This window comes from Lonchura striata, chromosome 20 (genome assembly GCF_050655825.1).
Source record: "Lonchura striata isolate lonStrDom1 chromosome 20, ASM5065582v1, whole genome shotgun sequence".
Classification (NCBI taxonomy): domain Eukaryota; kingdom Metazoa; phylum Chordata; class Aves; order Passeriformes; family Estrildidae; genus Lonchura; species Lonchura striata.
In genome coordinates, this window is record NC_140722.1 from 6,195,060 (window position 1) to 6,215,512 (window position 20,453).

At 50.1% G+C, this 20,453-nt stretch overlaps 1 protein-coding gene and 1 long non-coding RNA gene across 2 annotated transcripts in view; one reads left to right on the forward strand and one right to left on the reverse strand.

Moving 5' to 3' along the window:
• Positions 1-8,709: 8,709 nt before the first annotated feature.
• On the reverse strand, positions 8,710-10,523 carry LOC146765715 (uncharacterized). The gene is made up of 3 exons (XR_014949642.1): positions 10,490-10,523; positions 9,236-9,324; positions 8,710-8,849 (listed from the first exon to the last, which is right to left on the reverse strand). It is a non-coding gene; the product is annotated as an uncharacterized LOC146765715 (long non-coding RNA).
• Positions 10,524-17,885: 7,362 nt separating this feature from the next.
• Positions 17,886-20,453, forward strand: part of TOP1 (DNA topoisomerase I) — a 65,862-nt gene continuing 63,294 nt past the window's right edge. Inside the window, exons 1-2 of the mRNA XM_021527850.4 lie at positions 17,886-18,032; positions 18,529-18,553. Coding sequence (XP_021383525.1) covers positions 18,000-18,032; positions 18,529-18,553 — 58 coding nt within the window. The 5' untranslated portion in view covers positions 17,886-17,999. The remainder of the gene's footprint in view (positions 18,033-18,528; positions 18,554-20,453) is intronic.

Genomic DNA, 20,453 nt, shown 5'->3' on the forward strand with positions numbered 1-20,453 from the left:
GCTCTCGCTCCTGCTTTCCCCCCGAGCCGGGGCTGCTCAGGGACTTCTCCCGTGGCCAGCCCGGAGCCCGCCGGTGGGGAGCCCTGGCCGTGGCTCCCCTCTTGCCCTGCCCGGCTCTCCTGCTGCCCTCTTGCCCAGGGAAGGGTGGGACCTGCCCTGTGGCAGTGCCTGTGGCACACGAGTGTCCTGGCATGGGCATGGCCTCTGCTGTGCCCCACTACACAGTGACACCTTCCAGTACATCCCAGCGGGGCATTTGGGACAAACACACGTGTGATGATGGGGATCATGGCATGGGGCTGGGGGATTTGGTTAAAGCTGGAACAGAGCAGGGATGCCTTGAGCAGAGTGTCAGGAAAAAGCACAGGTCAGGCGTTCAGAGCCCCTCCTATCAGATTTCAATATCTGATTCATTAAACTTTGCAAATATCCTCTTACATGATAAAAATTCATTACTTTTAAAGCTAAATCTCACCCTCTCTTAACTCTAAGCACTTAGCTCTTTGCTGGAGTCGGGGGGAGAAGCATGTGAAAAAATCCTGCTAAATGTGCCTGTGTCCATGCTGACTTTGGATTCCAACACCTGAGCTTCAGGTGGGATTGGAGTAAAAGAAAACTGTGCCATCTCTGCTGGAGAAAAGGGGAAACAGCCGAACTCATTTCACTTGTGGCCCAAACCCCAATTTACCAAACACTGTGGGGAAGCTGGGAGTGCCCCCTGTGATATAGTGACTCCAGGGAATGTCTGCAAGGGACTTTGGGTAAACTTGGTGAGGTTTTCATAAGAATAATCACTGCCAATAACACCATAGGCACAATTTCAGAAAAAAGCCTTTTTCTCATGAGTTAGCAGAAGCAATGCTGGCCATCGGTGATTTCTGCCTCACTCATAAATTGCATTTTAAGACTAGGATTCTGTGTCATCAGAAAATATACATTTTATTTTTATATAGCATATTTAGCACACACTTAAGAAGAATGATGGTGTTGTGAGGGGTCTGGGGTGATAAAGAGGGTATTTTTGCTCTTTTTTTTTTTTTTTTTTTTTTTTTTTTTTTTCTTCTTTTTTTTTAGCCCAGAGAGGTTTCAACCTGGGAAGTTATGGCATGGTCACCAGCTGGCAGATTTAGAGGAGGAGGAGGCAAAGATCAAAGTAGGGGGCACAGTGCAGAAAATGAGTGGGAAGAGGCTCCCATGGGAAAGCCATGGCAGATCTGGCCCTTGGAGATGTCTCACAGACAGACCCAAAGAGCCCTTGCCATGGTGTCTGCACTCTCCTCTGCTCCCTGCCCAGCCCCTCACCCAACTGTGCTTGAAAGTGCTCCAGAGTTAATTTGGGTGCCCAAGGCTGTATTATCTCCATGGGATCGTCACTGACACTGACAGGTTCTGCCTTGATGCAGGATATGATCATTACATTTGTCACTGTGAATAGACAAAAAAATTGTCACTCAAATCTGACCTGGCTCATCCAGAAATTTGGTCCATTTCTGTTGTGACTCTCAGGGCTGTGTTAGAGCAGCAGCTTATGTGGGTTATGGGGCTCTTCCTAAAACTTTTATCAATGGCAGGGTGCATCCAGCAAAAATTGGGAAGCAATAAGCCAGTTGGCCATGTTTAAATGTGCAGCAATTCCAGCTGCACATTGCAATCACTGGGAATCTGTGCTAGTGTATTCCAAGCCTTTTTTTGCTCCCCAGAGGTGACTTGGAAAAGTGAGGAATTAATTGAGTAAAGGTCCAACAGCTATATTTTTCTGACATTCCTCCCATGTTTTGTCCTTATCAGCTAGAACATGGCCTATCCTAGCCATGAGTAGAGCTGGTCACTAATCAGCAGATGCAGCCATGACTTCTGCACGCTGTTTTCTCCCAAGGCTGGAGTAGAAGCCCTCCAGGCTCATTCCTTTTCACTCCAGAGCCTGCAGGGCAGCAGCAGGGCAGGCAGCAACATCACACTGGAGTAAACATGGGCTTGGGTCACCCTGTGACTCCCCTGGGTCACCTCAGGCATCAGACGGGTGTTCCCCTCCTTTGATCTTTCCCTTCCTTCCCAGGGGCTGAACTCCGGGCCGGGCGCTGCTTCCCTGCCCTGGGCTGAAGCAGGGGGTGGCCCTGCTGCAGCTCCAGTCCCTACATCTTCCTTCCCAAAAGAATTTTTGCAAGCTGGACGTTCAGAGATTTGGATTTAACAAACTTTCCCTGTCTGTGCAGCAGGTTCAATAGCTGTGGAAGAGAAGGATTGGGTCATCTCCATGGGAACATTGTGAGAAGACTGATATGTGCCCCAAGAGGCAGGTGCAGTTATTAGTATGTTCCAGATCCATTCCTGCAACCTTTTTTTTTTTTTTTTTCCCTGCTGAGGAAGAAGAGCTGGAGTGTTTTCTAGGAGAAAGGAATGTGAACATCTGAAATAAAAGCACCACTGCAGATCCCAGCCCCTTTTGGCAGCAGCTCTCTGTTGCTTGTCACACACAGCTGAGAGAGTTCCAGCCACACCAAAGCCTGAGGGAGCCAAGCAGCTTTGTCCAGGAGAGGACAACCCTGCTGGCAGGGTGACAGAGATGGTAGCAGCCATCACCAGCTGGATGCAGAGCACTTGGAGATGGCTCTTGGCAAGGCCTGGGTAAGGAGGGTGAAGAGAGCAGCTCCTGCTCACAGCCATGAGGTGCAGCAGGTTCTTGTCTTCTCACTGCCTCACCAACACGAGTGCTTCACATCACAGCATCCCCTGAGACAGTGAGATGGACTCCAGCTCAGTTTGGTGAGCTGAGCATAGATCTGAGCACCCACATATTTCTGTGTAACCAGGAGGGTCAGAGGAAGCCAGCCCACCTCAGTTTCCTCTCAAAGCCCTGCTCTCCCTGGCCAGGGCTGGGGACTGCCAGGAGCCCTCACACATGCTAACCATTTCCAGGAGTGATGGTGGGCTGAGACAAGCCCTTCAGCCTTGCTGGAGCCAAGAATGAGAGACCAGATGGTGCATGACCTGGTAAAGCCCCCTGTGATCTTCTGTTTGTTATTCTCCTACAAGCACATTGTGCTGGGAAAACATCCAAGGGTTGGTTTCCAGGACCCAGACTCCTTTCATGTGCAACAACTGCACCTTCCCTGGCCACACACATTGCTCACGAGACTTTCTTGCTGCTGCAATAACGGGTTTGGGTGCAGGGAGTCTGGTGAGGTTTCCTAGGAAAAAAACAGGATTTAGCTTCTCATTCAGCTCCTCTGAGGTACAGCTGCAATACAGCTCCTGAGTCTGTAGAGCACCTAAAGAGAGAGGGTCCCAACCACTGCAGCTCTCCCATGGGTGTTACTCCAAAATTACTAGCAAGAAGAATATCTTTAAAATAAAAACTTCTGCTCTATGTAGGAATTAATCACAAATAAATCACAACACTCAGGAGGAACTTTATTGTTGCCAAGCTGATTTTATCAGTTTGCCAAAGTGGACTCAAATGCAGAAGCAGATGTGTAACATGCTCCTCAGGTGAAGAGTGTATGCTTCTCTCCCACCCCATTTAATGTCTGCTTGCCTCCTACTCCAATTAATTTCTGCCTGGCATTGAAATTTGGATGGCTGGTCTCTGCAGGGCAGGAGATCAGTCCCAGTATCTGTGTGTGGAGCACGGTCAGGACTGGAAAAATCAAGGCAGCATTTGCAGTAACAATAATAGTGAAGTCCCCAGAGTGACATTTCAAATGCAAATGAAAAGAATAAAAATATCAGTTCCTCTTATAACTTTGTTGCTGCTGTAACCAATCCAAATGAAGGCTTGAAGCCATCCCCTCTGCCTGACTGGCAGCAGAGCTGTGACTCTGTTTATTTTCATTCTCCCAGCCCAAGTGGGCAAGGACTCAGCCACAAGCTGAGGAATGGGGTGAGGAGCTGGGGCTGACCAGACAGTCTCGTTGTGGCACTTGCCAGATGTTAATCCCATCTCAGGCATGCAAAGTGAAGGGTGACAGCAGCTCTGCGTGGTGTGACTAATAAATAACCCAGCACCCTGAGAGCTCAGCAGAGCCCTGCAGTGAGCCTCTGAACCCACCCTGGCTGGGCACTGGGGGCTTCAGCTTTCCAGGCTTAATGCACTCCAGCCCTGGGATGGGAAATGCTTGTGGCCTGGGCCCAGCAAGAAAGATTTTTTGTAGTTTGGATTTGGATGTTCACCTCCAATAATCTATGGCATCCCTTCACTATTCCTACAGTGACACAGCTCCCTTCCCTCCCCTTCCCTTCCCTTCCCTTCCCTTCCCTTCCCTTCCCTTCCCTTCCCTTCCCTTCCCTTCCCTTCCCTTCCCTTCCCTTCCCATGTCACAGTGCTGAGTATTTTCTGCTGTGTTTTGTGGCCTTTGCACAAATGCACATGGATAATACACTTTCATCTGAAATCACAGTGTCTATCACTCAGTTTTCATTTTTAGTCAGATACTTCATGCAGTTTGTGTGTGTCCAGGGCAGAGGAGGGGGACTGGGGTGCAGAGATTTGGGCTTGTATGAGCCCAGAGCCTCAGGGCTGCTTCATCCTGTGCACAAGGAAACCGCAGACAGGCACAGCCCCACGCCCTGGTCCTGTGGTGAGTATCCTGGAAATTCAGAAGCACAGTATCTAATCCATTTCTGAATTGGAAAAATAAGTCTTTGACATTGATCACTCAGGATCAGTTTGGCTACCAGTGGGAGAATCTAGGGTTTATGGTCAGGATTTATGGTTACAGAACACATGGAGGTGGCACTTTTTTGGGCCATTCTACCAGTAGCTTTTAAACCAAGACAAATCTCTTAATCTGAAGACGTGTGTGTATATATATATATATATATATATATATATAATTTTTTTTTTTTTTTTTCAGCAGCAGCAGCGGCAGCAGCAGCAGCAGCAGCGGCAGCAAAGACATGGTCTGAGAATGAAACTGATGATTTAATAAACAAAGAAGAACAAAAAAAGGAACCGAAACTGCTCAGGCTGTTTTCAGTTGCCAAGATGAATGAAACGTAAAAAAATTAAATGGGCTGCAACTTTTGAATTCTAAAAATGACCAGTGTAAAAACATGAAAATCCAAGCAGGTGCTGTCAGCTGCAAGCATTGACAAGGCAGGCTCCTCTGCTGGCAAGTGGTGGAAGATTTCAGCAGGCACACATGGGACAACTCAACCTGCTCATCTGCAGGGCTCTTTAATTATCAGGAGAGACCAGACATGTTAATGCTTTGCTGTTGCTCCTTACTGCTGGTTCCCAAGGCTGGAGGCTGCTGATGGAGCTGCTAGCAGGGCAGATCAGTCCTGCAGCCCTGCCACAGAAGGGTGCAGCAGAGAGCAGCAGAAAAGGAGATAATACATCAAGGCAGACAAGGTGATGCAGCTCAGCCCCGTGCCCCCACCAACACATCTCCCTTGTCCCGGGACTTTTCCTCTCGTGTACCTCTGCATGAGGCAGGGAGAGGTGATCAGGGCAATTGGAGGACAGACAGCCTCACAAGTGCAATAAAACCTCGAGATTTCTACTCTCCAGAACCACCCCCACCTCCCACAGCCCCCCCAACCCCAATTCAAGAGAGGAAGCCAGGCACAGTAATTCAGAAACAAATCTGAGCTGCCCATTTAAAGGTGTGGCCCTGAAAATTCACTTTCTAGTGTGTAGTGCCACCATGGGCTATGCACGGGTGGGTGGAGGAAGGAGGGCAGGACCTGTGAGTGCACATCACTTGTGGCTGAGCCAGCTCCTGGTGCCATCCATGGCAAGAAGGAGCTGCTCCAGCACTGATGGAAGGGCAGCACTTAGCCCATGGCAGGGGGAGGCAGCCAGGCTCGGGGGCCTCCACTGGGCAGCAGCACTAGGACCCAGCAAAGCCCCTTGCAGCACAAAGCCCATGCTAATCAGAGACTGGAGGCCCCAAAGGTCATGGAACTGAGAGCTGAGGAGATTTCCAACCCACTGCACTTGTATTTGGGGCATCTCCTGCCTTTGTTGGTGACCGTGACCATCAGCTGCTCCCAGGGCCACGTCCCCATCCCTGCCTCAGGACAGGGGTGTGATGGGACACAGTCACACTGACGCTGGTACATGAGACAGGAGTAGAGTGAACAGAAAGGGCAAAAGCACCTTCTCACCCACAGATGTGAATTTATGCTCTGGCTGAAGCAGAAAACCCTTCCAAGAGCCCTTTCCCCCAGCTCTCGTGCTCACAGCAATTTGGGTTGGTGCTAATCAAGTTCATTATATTTAAGTTACCTATCAGGCAGTTGCAGTACATGGTCCTGAGCACTGTTACCACGGCTGACAGCCCCGGGGGTGCCTGTATGGGCCTGGATGTGCTGACAGCTCTAATGCTTCCTGCCCTGGTGACCATACAGGTGCACAAACACAGCAATGGGGCTTCCAGAGGCTTTGCTGAAGTTTATTAGTTTTTATAATGGTCATGAAAATAATTGGATCTCAGACACACACCAGCAATTTGGTACGAAGGATTAAAAAAAAATGAGGCCAGATGAGGTGTAAATTAGGAGTAACTCCAGGGCTGCTGGAGCGGTGTGAGCAGAGCAGGGTGAGCCAGAGAGGCAGAGTACAATGGTGATGTGGTGGGGTTTGGGAGGATCCCAGAGTCCATCCTTGATGAAGTCAGTTATCTGGCCCATCTCAGTGAGGAAGGGGATGATGCTGGAATGCCTGGGCCAGGTGCTGCACCCCGGAGCTGTATGGGCCCCAGTGACTCCAGTCACTCCTTGCAGGTATCACAGCACTGTGTGTGAGTGGATTAGGTCCTTGCAGGCATTGTGGGCACTGCTGATGGCCATGGGCACTGGCAGCACTTGCCCCACTGTCTGTCCAGCGCCCATGAGCTGCTGCCAAGCTCAGGCCTGCCACTCTCTGCCAGCTGAGACCCTCTCACCTTGCTCAGCACCCATCACCATCCTCCCTCAGAGCCAGCAATGCTGATGGCAGCTCCTGTCCTTGCCAGCTTTTCCTGCAGGATTTTCCCTCTGAAGCCCTTCAAGGAGATAGCATCACCCTTTCCATTTTGCAGCTGGGGAAACTGAGGCCTTGAGGAGGACCCTCAAGCAAGCGAGCAGCCAGAAGAGCCTGCAGTCTCTGGGGGTTGTCCTGTGTGCTGGCATGAGGGGGTTTTCCCACCATTCCCCTCTGTGAGCCCTTCCCAGGCCTGCTCTGGGAAGAAGAGAGGAGAGGTTGGGGTGTGCTGACCCCAGGCAGGGGCTCAGGGTGCTGCTGGGAGCCACGGGTGGGCTGAGCTGTGCCACGAGCAGTGCAAGCAGCAGCTGACCCTGAGCCTTCCACCACAAAGCCAGCGATCCTCTTCCCCCAGCTCCATCCGTGCACACACGCTCTCCAGGCCAGCTCCATCCCAACAAAGCAGTCCCTGTTCCCTGCTCCGTTCCCAACTCCTCCCCTAAGCCCCATCCTGGCCAGTGCTGGATTTATGAATGAGTGCCCTGCTCTGGTGACAGCAGTCCCTGCCAGCCTGGGTGTCTCACTCCAGGGAGGAGGCACAGCGGGATTTCCCTGGCATCAGGAGCAGCACAGGATGGGGATGGCAGAGCTTTGGGGTGTACAGCCTGCACCCCACAGAGGGCACAGTGCCCTGCTCCCCTGCCAGCCCCAGGCTGGCCCCATGCCCACTTGTTGGGAACTATTTTGGATTACAACTCGTGAGCTGCCTGTGCCAGGGTGCCAGCTGGCACCACTGCATGGGAAACAGCTCCCGAGTCCTCACCCCTGGTGCAGCAGCACAGCCTGAGTTGGTGCTGCTTTCCTCTGCTACGCTGGGCTGGAAATTCCAGCCATCCAAAGGCTTTCCTGGGAGAGAGGCATCCCCACTGGGATCACACTGGGACCTCAGGCAGGCAGGCAATTCAAGCAGCTGGCCTGCAGCCCTTCTGCACCACCACGCTTCGTGTTTTTACCAGCAGCTAACACAACACAGATGAAGGATGGCTGATTTCAACACACTCCCTGCGAAACGAAGACACGGAGCTGGCAAAGCGCTCAGCAGCATCACACGCTCGAGGCACATCCTGTAAACCTGACAGTGACAGCTTGTTCACTTGCCCAACACCTTGTGTGCCCAAGAGCTCTGCCCATCCTCCTGGGAAAACCCTTCCAGCACCTCTCTGAGGCAGGTCAGGGCTCATCAGGATCCTGTCACTCAGACACTGAACTCTCTCACACCTCAAATGTTTTCTGCTGGTGTTGATGCTCAGCACCCACAACTTCCCAGGAGCCAGGATTTCACACTGTGCTTCCAGACCACACTGGAAGTGAGTAGCTGCTCTGGTGTCTTGTGTCCCCTCCCCTCTGCATGTCTGGCTTGGGACCCTTCCTGGAGCTCTGTGAACCATAACAAACCTTTCTTGCTGTTTGCAGAGTGGCTTTGGCTCAGCGTTGTGCCAGCAGCTGGCCCAGTGTATTTGCATTTATTTCTTCTGCATCTTGATTGCTCTAAGTATGATCATCAAAAAACAGTTCCCAGCACTGCAGGGGCTGTGGTCTTCACAGCAAAATGAACAGAAATTGCTGCTCTGTGACATTTCATGGCTGTACAGCCCCATCTCCAGCTCTCTTCCTTCTGCTGCATCTGGAGGGTCTGGGAAAAGGAAAAGGGGGACAGCAGCACCCAGAGTTGTGGCCCAGATTGAGGTGAGAAAGGAGCTGGTCTCACCTGGGTGGGTTCTCACTTGGTGCCTGGAAGCAGACAGCAGTTGCATCTCCATCCTCTCCAGACCTTTCTTCCTCCTCTTATCTCCTCCACAATGTCCCTGCTGGCTGCTCCCCTCTGAGCCACAGAGCCTGGCTGCAGCAGCTGCAATGGGCTCATGGAGCCTCTCCTGTGTGCCTGAAGGGAAATTTGTATCCCAGTCCACGGCAGCAAGAACTCAGGGAGACCAAGAGCTGGACAAAACCACTATTTCTGTCTTCCCACTCCAGCTCCAGGCTCTGAAGTTACACTTTCCCATGGGTTCCTTGTTACTTTTATTTATTTCTTCACATCCACGTGGCTGGGCTGTAATACAAGCTATGCTTTGCTTTGCCACCAGGCTGATTTTCTACAAACACACTGCTTATACCAACCCTAGGTATAAATATCTTTCTGTAGGGTATAGCAACCCTACAGAAAGATATTTAAGCCTATATTTCAAACCACGTACTTAGAGCTGGCTAAGCCTCTCCTTATAATTGCATCTGCACACCCTTGCTTTATTACCAAGAGTTAATACTCACATATCTCCGTGATGAATTCAGAGGTGCACTGTCGGAATCTGTGGTATTGATGATTCCAACATTGTAAAAAGTCTCTTTTTGCCCTGTTGCTAAAGAAGAAGTCATAATACATCTGCTGTTTTTAAGGTTGTTTATTTTTGCTTATCTCTAACATGTTCTGCTGCCCTGCCACAGCTCTGTCCTGCAGGGCAGTGTATGAGGTTCTGCCCCTCAGTGGGATGTTACAAACATTAAATACTAGAAACTATGTGTGCTATATTTATAATAATGTGCCAATATTTATCATTTTCGTTGAACAGTTTGTCCCCAACTTAAACTAATAGAAAAATGCCAACACTACAGTGAAACATGGAGGGCATGAAGAAGGAGAAAAAGGACAAGACACACCCAATTTCCTCCATCTTGTTCCCTTTGAACTCCTAATGTAGAATCCTAAAATTTTACTTTTGCACCTGTGCCACACTTAATTATTACTCATATCAAACACTCAGAGCTTGTAATTCATCCTGTAAGGTTGAAAACTCTTTTCCATGGCCAGAGATCACAGCCAGTGTCTCTGGGGGCTCTGTCCAGGGGGGTTCCTGACCCCTGCCAGGGTCCCAGGCCTTCCAGGGCAGCCAGAGGAATGCCCTGGATTCCCACAGTGTACTACCCTGATAAAAGCCTTAGGAAGTCATCTGCTATCTGTGTCACAGCCTGCTGCCAGGAGGTCTTGGGGCTGCATGCAAGAAACCCCTCAGACACATTAAGAAAAGCTCCCTGTCTTGAGAAGGGCTGATCCTGCTGCCAGCTGCCCGTGTGTGTGCCCAGACCAGCTCTACCCCTGCTCCAAGCAGACACCAGGGGCTGCTTGCACAGAGCTCCTGTTGTTCTGGGAGCAGTAGCAAAAGATAAGCATCTTCATCAGCATGGACAGAGGCCTTAGATTAGGTTAAATACCATTTTAGATAGCTGCTTATCCACATCTCTGAGCTGTCTCCACAACACCCGGGCTCTCTAAAGCAGTGATGATTTTTGCCTGGCCATCTCTCTCTCTATCAACATAAATGTTGAGTCAGACATAGATGGTACAGACCAAGGACTCGATCTGTTGGACAATCCTTTTTCTAGTTATGGTCTGCGTGCTTTGCCTTGCTCCATCCTGCCCAACCAGACAAGGACATGTTGTTGAACAGGGTTTAGAGGTTACCACTATATGTTTATCCTACCACCTTGACACAGGGGGTGATTGCAACTTTCCTCCTCACCACTTACCTGCCCATTTTCTGGCTTCATCCAGAAAAAAAAATCTGTATTAAAGGAAAAACATTGTTGTTGTCATTGTTATTGTCGTTATTATTGTTGTTGTTGTTATTAAGGCAGCAGTTTGTTTGTCTGACCCAAAGATGTAATTCACCTGCAGTGCAAGCTTCTCTTAGCATGGAAGAGTGCTCACATAAGGTCTAATCACTGATCTAATTAAACTGATTTGCTGCTGTGTTAAATCAGTGCAGCTATATTGAGCAGATCAGGTCCATGTTTCTATTCCACCTCATTTTAATAAATGATAATAAAAAGCACCTCCAAGACATCAGGGCAAAGAACTGAAACAGAAAGTTACATTTATTATTTTAAATCTAGTCTCATTATTTCTAGGCTAGGGATTTTTGAAAGGAGGTATGAAATCCTTGGCCTTGACAATATTCATCTCACATTTTCTCAAGAGCTCTAAAGGACATAGAAATATTTCTTAATGTTCCAGAAGGGTTTAGAGAGCTTAAAAATCTAAATTCCAATGAAGATAACAACCCTCTTTTAAAAATAAAAAGAGCATGCCAAAAGCCTCTTTATTTTAAAAATCAGTTTCATCATTATTTTCATTCATTATCTGAAATTGATTATTGTTTCCTTATGAAGTATCTTCATTACTTCCTCCTTGACAAAATTACATTAAAGCAGTTATTTCCACTTGAGGTTTTGGTGGATTTCCTGATCAAGGGTTCATGCTTTGGCTTTCGTAGCTCTGCTACAATACTAACATTGCAAGTTATTTTAGGAAATATTTATGTTCCAGCAAAAACCATGATAAATATATTTAAAGCCAGTGATATGGGCATTTTTAAGCAGGGCTATCTAACGTACAGATTTGATTATTGGATTTTCAGAGCCAGCAGCCTTAGCCTGACAGCAGGACAGCCCTAGGCTTAGACACTAACATCCCTGCAGAACCTCTGCAGCCTGTTGTGAGGCTGCGTGTGGACATTGCATCCAGCTGTGACATGGAATTCATGCTTAGCACCCAGGGTGCAGGTGCTGCTGGGTTTGCTCCCTGGGGTGAACCCTAGCAGCCCTGCCCTGAATGAACAGCCCTGACGTGTTCTGCACTTGCCTCTGCCGGTGGTTCACCGCATGCTGATATTAACCCAAGGATTTGCACCTGGTTTGGACTCTGGCACAGTTTGATGTCCTGGGAGGGGATGCTAAGAGCTAACCCACCTCCAGGGAGAGGAGAGACCTTAACAAACTCCACCTTGAGCTACAACTGCTCAGTAATAGGAGTATTAATCAGGCTGATTAGCTCAGACCTGAAAATACCCCCACTACTTTGGGTCACTCTCACCTGATCAGCAGAGGATCCCACACCTGCATCTCTCACCCTTTACCTCCAGTGGCAGGGAGGAACCAGGAGCCTCACCTGCCAGATGATGAGTTGAAGCACAGAGAGGCCAAAACGAGAGTAACCTACAACAGACCCTCCTTAAAGTAAGAGGCTTTCAGCCTCTAAGGGAGGGTTGGTCTCTATATCACCTTTACCAAGTGTCAGCTTGCAAAAGACCTTCTGGTTTATTTTCTTTTTGTGCCACGAGGGTACCAGGTCTATCCAGAGCTCGGAAAGAGCTGCAGAAGAGAGCTGAGGCACTCAGGAAGAGCTGCCAGAGCTTTTCTGGTTGTCCAAGGACTGTGCTGGAAGGAGTTCAGGGTGGGATGCCCCAGACAGCTGGGTGCACCAAGAAGGATACAGCACTCCTGGGGCCACCTCTGCCGTGAGAAAGCAGCAGTTCAGTGAGCACAGACACCAAGAGAAAATTGTGCAAGAGCCAAGCAGCCCTGCGAGCACAGGGCTCTCCTTCCCACTGCATGGGGCCACCAAAGCATTAATGGGGCCACATGTCACCTCCTGACTAAGGCCTGAGCAATTCACACCTCAATTGAGCTTTCAAATCGGAATGCACCCACGTTTGGCCGGACTCCTCTCCAGCCTGGAGGGCAAAGCCACCTTAAGGTTAGTTCCCCGCATTTTGCATTTTTCGGGGCTCTCTCCCACTGAGTTTTCCAGGCTATGCTGAGTTTAGGCTGTCTCAGAGCCCTCCAGCTAAAAGCAGATTTTTGGCATGGGACAGAAGGGCGATGGCAACTGGCACGTCACAGGGAAGCTGTGCCAAGAGTCTCTGCTGAATTTTCAGTGCTTGCCACTGACTCGAGCAAAGTCTTTAAAGGCTCCTTTTCTAAAGTGTTCCCGAGTTCAGCAGGGCCAGTCTCTGGGATACGTCTGGACTGGCACTTGGAGTGACAAGTATCAGAGCTCCCGTGGATTTTGGATGGGTTTAGGCTGCTTGGATCTCCTGGAGTTGGGCCCAGCATTCTCCACATGGCGCAACTCCAGAAATGGAAACACTCCAAGTGAGCAGTTTCTTTCCCAAAATGGGGATTCTTCTCTCCTTTGGATGGAAAACTGTAGACAGGGGAAATATTATCTCATTGTACTGTGAAGGAGAGCCATTTATTAACTGTGGGTACCAAATTTAACTCTGGGTATTTTTAATAGCAGTTCTGATGTGAATAGAAATGCTTGGACACTTTTCCTTGCAATGTCAGGAATCTGCATCACAGAATTATGTCATAGTGTGAGAAACAGCCACTGAAATCAACTACAGGAGATAAAAGTGAAACCAGCTAGCCTAAATTCATGAGAAATTCATTCCAGGGGCACACATTATATGAAATGGCTCCTTATCTCAGCTATATTTGCAACATGTGAACGCTTTAAAAGAGCCATCCTATTGCCTCCCACGCCTGCCAAGTTATGCAAGGGTGGCTTTTCTCACGTGCTCCGGGGCTCCCAATGCACCCACGCTTTGCTGCCGGGAGCCCCGCGGTGGGGCAATCTCCAAATACCGGGCACTGACTGCTCTGCACGGCAAAATGAGGAGGCCACGCTGAAGCGAGGTGTTGTTTATGGGCTTCTCATTGTTTTCTCGAGCAGGAGAGTCGCTTTTATTTGCTAGGAGCAAGAAGGCAATGAGGCACAGAGGGATGTATGTGCCTGACTGCATTTGGTGTTGCACACTGGCCGTGCAGCAGCCACAAACCATCACGGCATGTGCTTGGGAATGTTAGCTGAAAATCCAGGAACGTGCTCCTTGGATTGTGGTCCGAATGTTCTCCTTTCCATTACACCAGCCTCTCTACCACTGCTGTTTCCCTTAACCAAGGCAAATGAGGACATAATGAAGTTCAAGTGATACCAGCTATTGCTTTCTGACTGGTAATTTCCCAGGACTTCTGCAAGCTTCTCCCATCCCAGGTGAAACTCTGTAATTAAGACTGACCTTTGAAAGCTCCCACTTACAATCCTATCTGCTGGTTCTGCTTAATTTGCTCCCTTGCCTTACATATAAAACTGTGAATAATTGCTGCAGTTTATTAAAGTGCATTTCTTTCAGAGCACTGAGATAATTTAGTTTCAATGCATCCGACAGTACATAATAAGTATGAGTGTTTTGAGCAGGTCATGCTAATGAAAAATGAGTGGGGAGTCGTGTATCTGACTGTTCTTATTTTGTACCAGTGTCACTTGGTTTTAGAGACAGCAGGTTTAGAGGATGACGCCAGTTGGGAATCCTGCACATCAGGCAGGTCTCTGGCTGTGAAAAAAATGTACAGTAGTGATAGAAATATCCAAACCATAGGTCTTACAAATGAGCTGAGACTAAAGACATCACTACAGGCCTTTAAAAATTAGATTTTGGGGTTTAAATGTGTAAATTTTGTAAATGCATTTTGGTTCTTTGTTACCTCTTCACAAACAACATGCGTTTGTTTCATATTCAGATGGAGGGCTTTTGTTGCTTTTTTTTTTTCTCCTAAAACATAAACACTAGAAACTGGCCTCTGCCTCTGACAAAAGTAGAGATTTTTACAAAATTATATAAAGGAAAACTAAACAAGTGAACTTGGATCTGTGGAACTGCTAATAAAATTGAATGAGTTGGCAGTGTTGTGCTCTTAAGGCCTGAACTTCTGATATTGTAATCAGAAATACCAAGATATGAGTGTATTTAATTACCAGTTTTGTTTCACTTTCAAACTTGAAGTGTAGCATATAATCAAGTTAAATATAAAGGAGAATCAACTGAAGGAACACAATGAAGATGGCTTCACCTGAGGCTAGGAGCAAGGCTTGGAAAGAGGGCTGTGGAGGGTTTAGGGGTTTGGCTGTCGAGGTTTCTTGCCTTGTGTTGGTCTGTGCAGAAGAGTGGGGACTCAGGCTGGAGCACGGTGTAGGATCCCATCCTGATACAGGACTGCAAAGCTGGCCAGGAAAACAGCACCCACCTCCCTCTCCCAAAATATGCACCCTGAGCACAGCGTGAGGCCCAGTGCACCAGATAAATCAAATCTCACCGTTCACCAGGAAAAAGAACTGAAGGCTTTTCTACTGGATTTGTATCCCGGGTGATTTATTATTTAATTTAAACACATAGTTTCCAGCTGTTTCTTTTTGCAGGCAATCACCTAGGCTACATTAACCCGATGGTGATGTACTGGTCCCAGGGAACCCTGGAGAGAGATCACAGCACTCCGAGGTGTGAACTTCCCCCATTTATCTTGATGGGGTGTGCACAGCCTCGCCAGGGAAGCGGGTCCAAACACGTTAACCCCTTCATTGCCAGCCTCCACCGTGGAAAGGGCTGCTTAGACTCGGAATCTCCCGAGCTGGAAGGGACGCACAAGGATCACTGAGTCCATCTCCCACTTAGGACAACTCCAAGAATTCCCCTGGGCTTAAGAGCGTTGTCCAAATGCTTCTCTGGCAGGTTTGGGGCCACGATCACTTTCACAGGGTTGTAGAGTGGTGTGTCCTATACGAGCCTTCCTCTCGTGGGAGAGCCTCCCGTGTCCCAAGGGATGCCAGCGTGGAAGGGAGTGAGGGAAGTTCAGCCTCCTGGACGGTGGTACTGCAGGTTATAGGCCTGGAGATCATAAGGTTTTTTTTATCATATAGCTCGTTGCAACAGATGGGGCCACACAGGTGTTATGGTTTAATGTGCTTTGAACAAGCTGTGTATTTCCCTGCCTCTTGGCTTCTGACAGCAGAGCAGGGACTCCCTGCAGGCTCCAGGATAACCCTGTGGAAGACTGGGGACAAAAAGGATCGCACGGAGTGGCTGCGTTTGGGAGGCGCCTCTGGGAACACCCAGCCTCCTCCAGCAGGTCACACAGGTTTGTGTTCAGGTGGGTTTCGAATAGCTGCAGAGAAGGAGGCTCCGTGCAGCAGATGGGAAGCGACTCCTGGGAGACAGCTCGAAGCTGCTGCCTCGGCTGCAGGTTCCCTCCGTGGAGTGAGAGGTGTTTGACGTTCGAGCACAAGGTTTTGCTCGTCACTAATGGCTCTGGCACTGCTACCGCGGCAGTCAGGACCTGAGATACCAAACTGGGAAGCTCCCTGCTCCTTCCGAGCTCTCCCACGCGGCTGTCAGCAGGCTCCTGCCGGCAGCACAGCGCTAAACCAACCTCTCGTGTGCCGGTTTCGGGGGCTCTGCTTTGCGACCAGACGTGCTTGCAAACGCCTGCGAAGGTGGCAGCTGCGGGAAGGGGCCGGGCTGCCTTCCCCTGCACAGGGCTGGCTGCAGCTGCAGCGTGCCGGGGATGGTGGAGGGTCCCTTTCTTGTGGCAGGCACAGCCACCTGAGCAAGGGCTTCTTGGGGAGACAAAGATGTGAGGTTTGAAAGTGAAATTGCTGGTTCAAAGGAAGAGCTTTTAGGAATTTCTAATGTTGGAAGCAGGAGGTGCCAGCCCGCTCCCAGGCTGTCTCAAAAGGCACAGCCCTGCAGCCCTGGATGGCAGCAAGGAGGGGCTCAAACCCAGAGCAAAGCCTGCTTTCACCTCATTCTTGTGAACCAGGGGCACACACCTCTTCCTGATGTCTGAAACAGCTCTTTCATTATGTTTATATTTAAAAATCTAACAGTGACTAAAGCAGTTTGCATAATAAACAGCTCCAGAAATATTTGCCTGCACTCGGTAAAAAAAGGAAGTCCTTAGATCCTCTTCTGAAGACGGTAAGAAAGTGACAGAGTTTTCCCTTTGCAGGATATAAATATGCAGTGCAAATAGGTGGCTGCTGTCACTGCTTACATTTTGATGTATCTCTTCAGATAGCCTGGCAGCGCCAGGTTATTTTAGTGTCAAATCAAAGCTCTGGTTGTGTAAAGAAGCTGAGGAAAGGTACAGTCTGTGTTGCAGCAGAGGATGGAAGCTCCAAGAAGACTGGAGGCAGTCCTGTGAGACACGTACCAGCCATGCATACTAAACCTGCCATTTAGTACACCGACAAGAAAACCCGTTTATAAGCGCTGCTGCGGAACAGAAATAAATGTCTTCAGGTTTGGGCTGAGGAAGGAGGGGTGTTTTTCTAAGCAGGCACGTGCTTCACTATCACATTACCTAAAAGAAAATAAAGCTTTGGCCCCCTTTTACCTTCCTTTTTTTTTTTTTTTTTTTTTTTCAGGAGAAAAAATTTAAGACTCTGCTATGCCAGAAGAAAAACCTTGCGGGCTGATCCCTTTTTAATGCTCTTGTATGCAATGCACCAGTGCTGTCCTTGACTAAAAGGAGTCAAGTGATCCCAAACCTGCCTGATGTGCTTCCCCCCCAGCATCTCCCCGTGGTTCCTGCGGCCTCCGCACTCCAGCCTGGCGCGGTGGCGGGCAGAGACCGGCAGCGAGGGTCAGCCGCACAGATAACGCAGCCTGATAACGAGGGGTCTGCGGGACAGGTGCGCGCACCCGCCCGCCTCCCCTCACTAGGACATGCTCTGACTGCTCATGAGCTGGTGCCTGCGGGGGTCTGGCGCGGCGGGACTCCGGGAGAAGCCCCGAGGGCCGCACAGCCGCGGGGGCTGTCACGGAGGGGTTACCGCGGGCAGCAGCGGCAGCGCCGCCCCTCAGAGCGGCCCGCCCGCCATGCCGCCCTGGGGGCGGGGCCTGCGCGGGGGCGGGGCTTGTATGCAAATCACCGGCGGGGCGGAGAGGTAGCGCATGCGCGCTGTGCGCACGGAGCGGCACGAGTTCTTACACAATGCACCGGGCCGGGCGGCCGCGGGGAGGGGGCGGGGCTTAACATGTAAATGAGCGCCCGGTTTTGCCGCGCCATTGGAGGAGGGAGAGGAAAGGGCGGGACCGGATATGTAAAGCAGCGAGCCGGCGTAGCGCATGGTGGAGGGGCAGCGGGTCGGAGCGGTCACGCCGGCGGGGCGTGGCCTGCATGCAAATCATGCCGTCTCTGGGGGCGTGGCTCGCATGCAAATCAGCGCGCGGCCGCTTCCCGCCCCCTGCCCGCCAGGCCGCTCCCCGCCGGTTTAAAAGGCGCCGCGCATGCGCAGAGCGCCGAAAGCGGGACTTAGTCTGTTACACAACCGCGCTGCGCTCCCCGCGTCCCGCTCCGCCCGGCGCTCCTCTGCCCGCCGCTCCTCCCGCTCCGCCCGGCCGCCCGCGCCTCCGGCATGAGCGGGGACCAGCTGCACAACGATTCCCAGGTGAGCGCCCCGTGGCCGCCCGCGGGGCGCGCTCCCGGGGGACCCCCGCCGCGGTGCTCGCATCTCCCCGTGCCGGCCCTGGGCTGGCCGCCTCGCCACCCCCCGTAACCCCAGCGGGGGGACCGTGCCCTGCGGCCGCCCCCATAAGTCTGGGCAGAGCCCTGTCAGCCCAGCTGTCCCCCCGCGGTGGGATGGGGGGCGGCGGGAGCGGGGACCCGCGTGTGACCCCCGGGCTGGGCTGAGAAGGGGAGGGGGCGGCTGCCACGCTTCCCCGGCTCGCTGCCCTTTGGGGGGTCGGGAGGGGTCCTCTCATGAGCTGCGCGGGGGCCGGGGAGGCGCTTCACCGGTTCCCCCATCACCTTCCGCATCGCGCCGGGCTTTTCTCCTTTCGTATTTAATTCCCCTAAAAATGAGGGTGAGGGCGGGGGCGGGGGTCCCCCGGAGCGCCGCGGAGCCGGGCGTGCTGACGGTGTGTCCCTGTGTGCTCTCCCCGCAGATCGAGGCGGATTTCCGAGCGAACGGTGAGTGCGGCCCCGGCGCGCCCCTCGCACAGACATGGCGTCCCAGAGACTAAGTCCCGGCTCCGCGCTCACCGGCCCCATTGTTCCCATCGAGCTGCCAAAAGCGCCCCTTTCCCGCCGGGATCGGCCGCCCCCGACCCCCGCCGCCCCGAGTGGGGGCACCGCAGGGCCCCGATCCGAGCGCAGCGGCTCTGCCGGGGTCGCCTTTGGGCCCCGATTCCTCCCTGGAAAGTCGCCTTGTCGACGGTCGGGACTTAGTCTCTGCGCCATTTTCTTTTTCTCTCTCTCTGTGGCTTTTCTCTCCTTCTCCTCCTCCCCGAGCTGCCGCCGAGCCGCCTCTGCAGAGGCACCGGGCCGCCATCCCCGCCACCAGCCCCTTGTAACCGAGGGGAAAGCAAAGTTTTTAGTTTAAAAAAACCAAAAATTAAAAATCCCAAGTCGCCTTTTTTTTTTTTTTTTTTTTTTAATCGCAGGCTCCCTCCCCCCACTGCTCCCCGTCTCTGTTCCTTTGAGGGAATCCCTTCCTTCCCCTAAAATGAAAGGTGATTGCAACATGTTGCTCTTTAAAAGAAGCTGCTGCATCCATTTTAAGATCAGTCTTATGTTTTTTTCTTGGCTATTTAAGTGATGTGACTTTACCTTGTTAGATGGGTTTTTTAAAATTAAAATAAAGACCTACTTTAAAGAACCTAACAGACCATAGTGTAGACAATTCCAGAAAGGTAGACAGCATCACTTCAGGGACTTTGCAAGCTAACTTCATTTTGTTCAGAAACATTTACAAGCGTCCTGTAGTCTAATATATATATATATTTATATTTATATATATATGTGCTTACATATAATTTTTTGTATATGTATATATTTATATATTAATATATATAAATATATGTCTATATGTATATTTATGTTCATATATGTATATATACATACAATATTGTATTTTCTAATCAGCCTGATGACTGCTAATTTTTTCTGATAATTTATTCATTTTTATAGGAAGCAAGCTGATTGCAAGCCTGCCTCACTTGATAGTTGTCAAATTGAAGGGCTTAAGTAGGGTGAAGGGGAGTTGAGGGTATACAACCAACCTTTGTGTGTGTGCGTGTTTTACTGTCACTATTTGGGATATGTGAGGAGCTCTGAGCTGTCCCCTGACTGCTGAGATGGTAGAGGACAAAAATGTTGGTTGAAAATATCTGCTTGACTTATAGTTACACTAATTTTTAGAATGCTTTTCTGGATGATGTCCACGTGCCTGGTTGCCTTGTAGGCTACTGCATGTAAATATTTACAGATCTACGCTTGCGAGCACCTTTTCTTCTGTCAGTTCATTGGAATGTGATTGTGTGTGTGCAGCAGGGAGCAGACAGTGTCAAATATGCATGTTTTGAACTCTCTATTTCCATTCTGAATTTATAGCTGGGCTCTATGAATAATTCTTATCAGGAAAAAAGGGGTGCAGTGGATTTCCCAAGATGTACGGGTGTAACTCTTGAAGCAATTTAAATATAAGCATATATAGGAATGCTTGTAGCCTTCTTGTGCTGGAAAATACTTGCTTCATCTAAAGATCATCTTGATTTAGGGAAAAATACTCCTTGGTAAGCTTTAGTTATTTAGTTCTGTTGTACATAGAGGAAACGATGTATATTTCACCTTTTGACTCCATCTTCCAGTGAACCCTTCAGAGGGATTTTTCTCCTCTATTGTGACCATGTGCTGTTTTATTCTTCTAAGAGTTTTAGTCATAGAGCTCTTGAAACTCCTGTGGTTTTTATTTCTACCATGTGTTGAAGGAATTCAATACAGAAATTCAAAGTAAGACACCTTGATGAAAAAACGGAATTCCTGGTAAATCAAGTGCACCCAACAAATCCATACCAGTGTAGGCATCAGC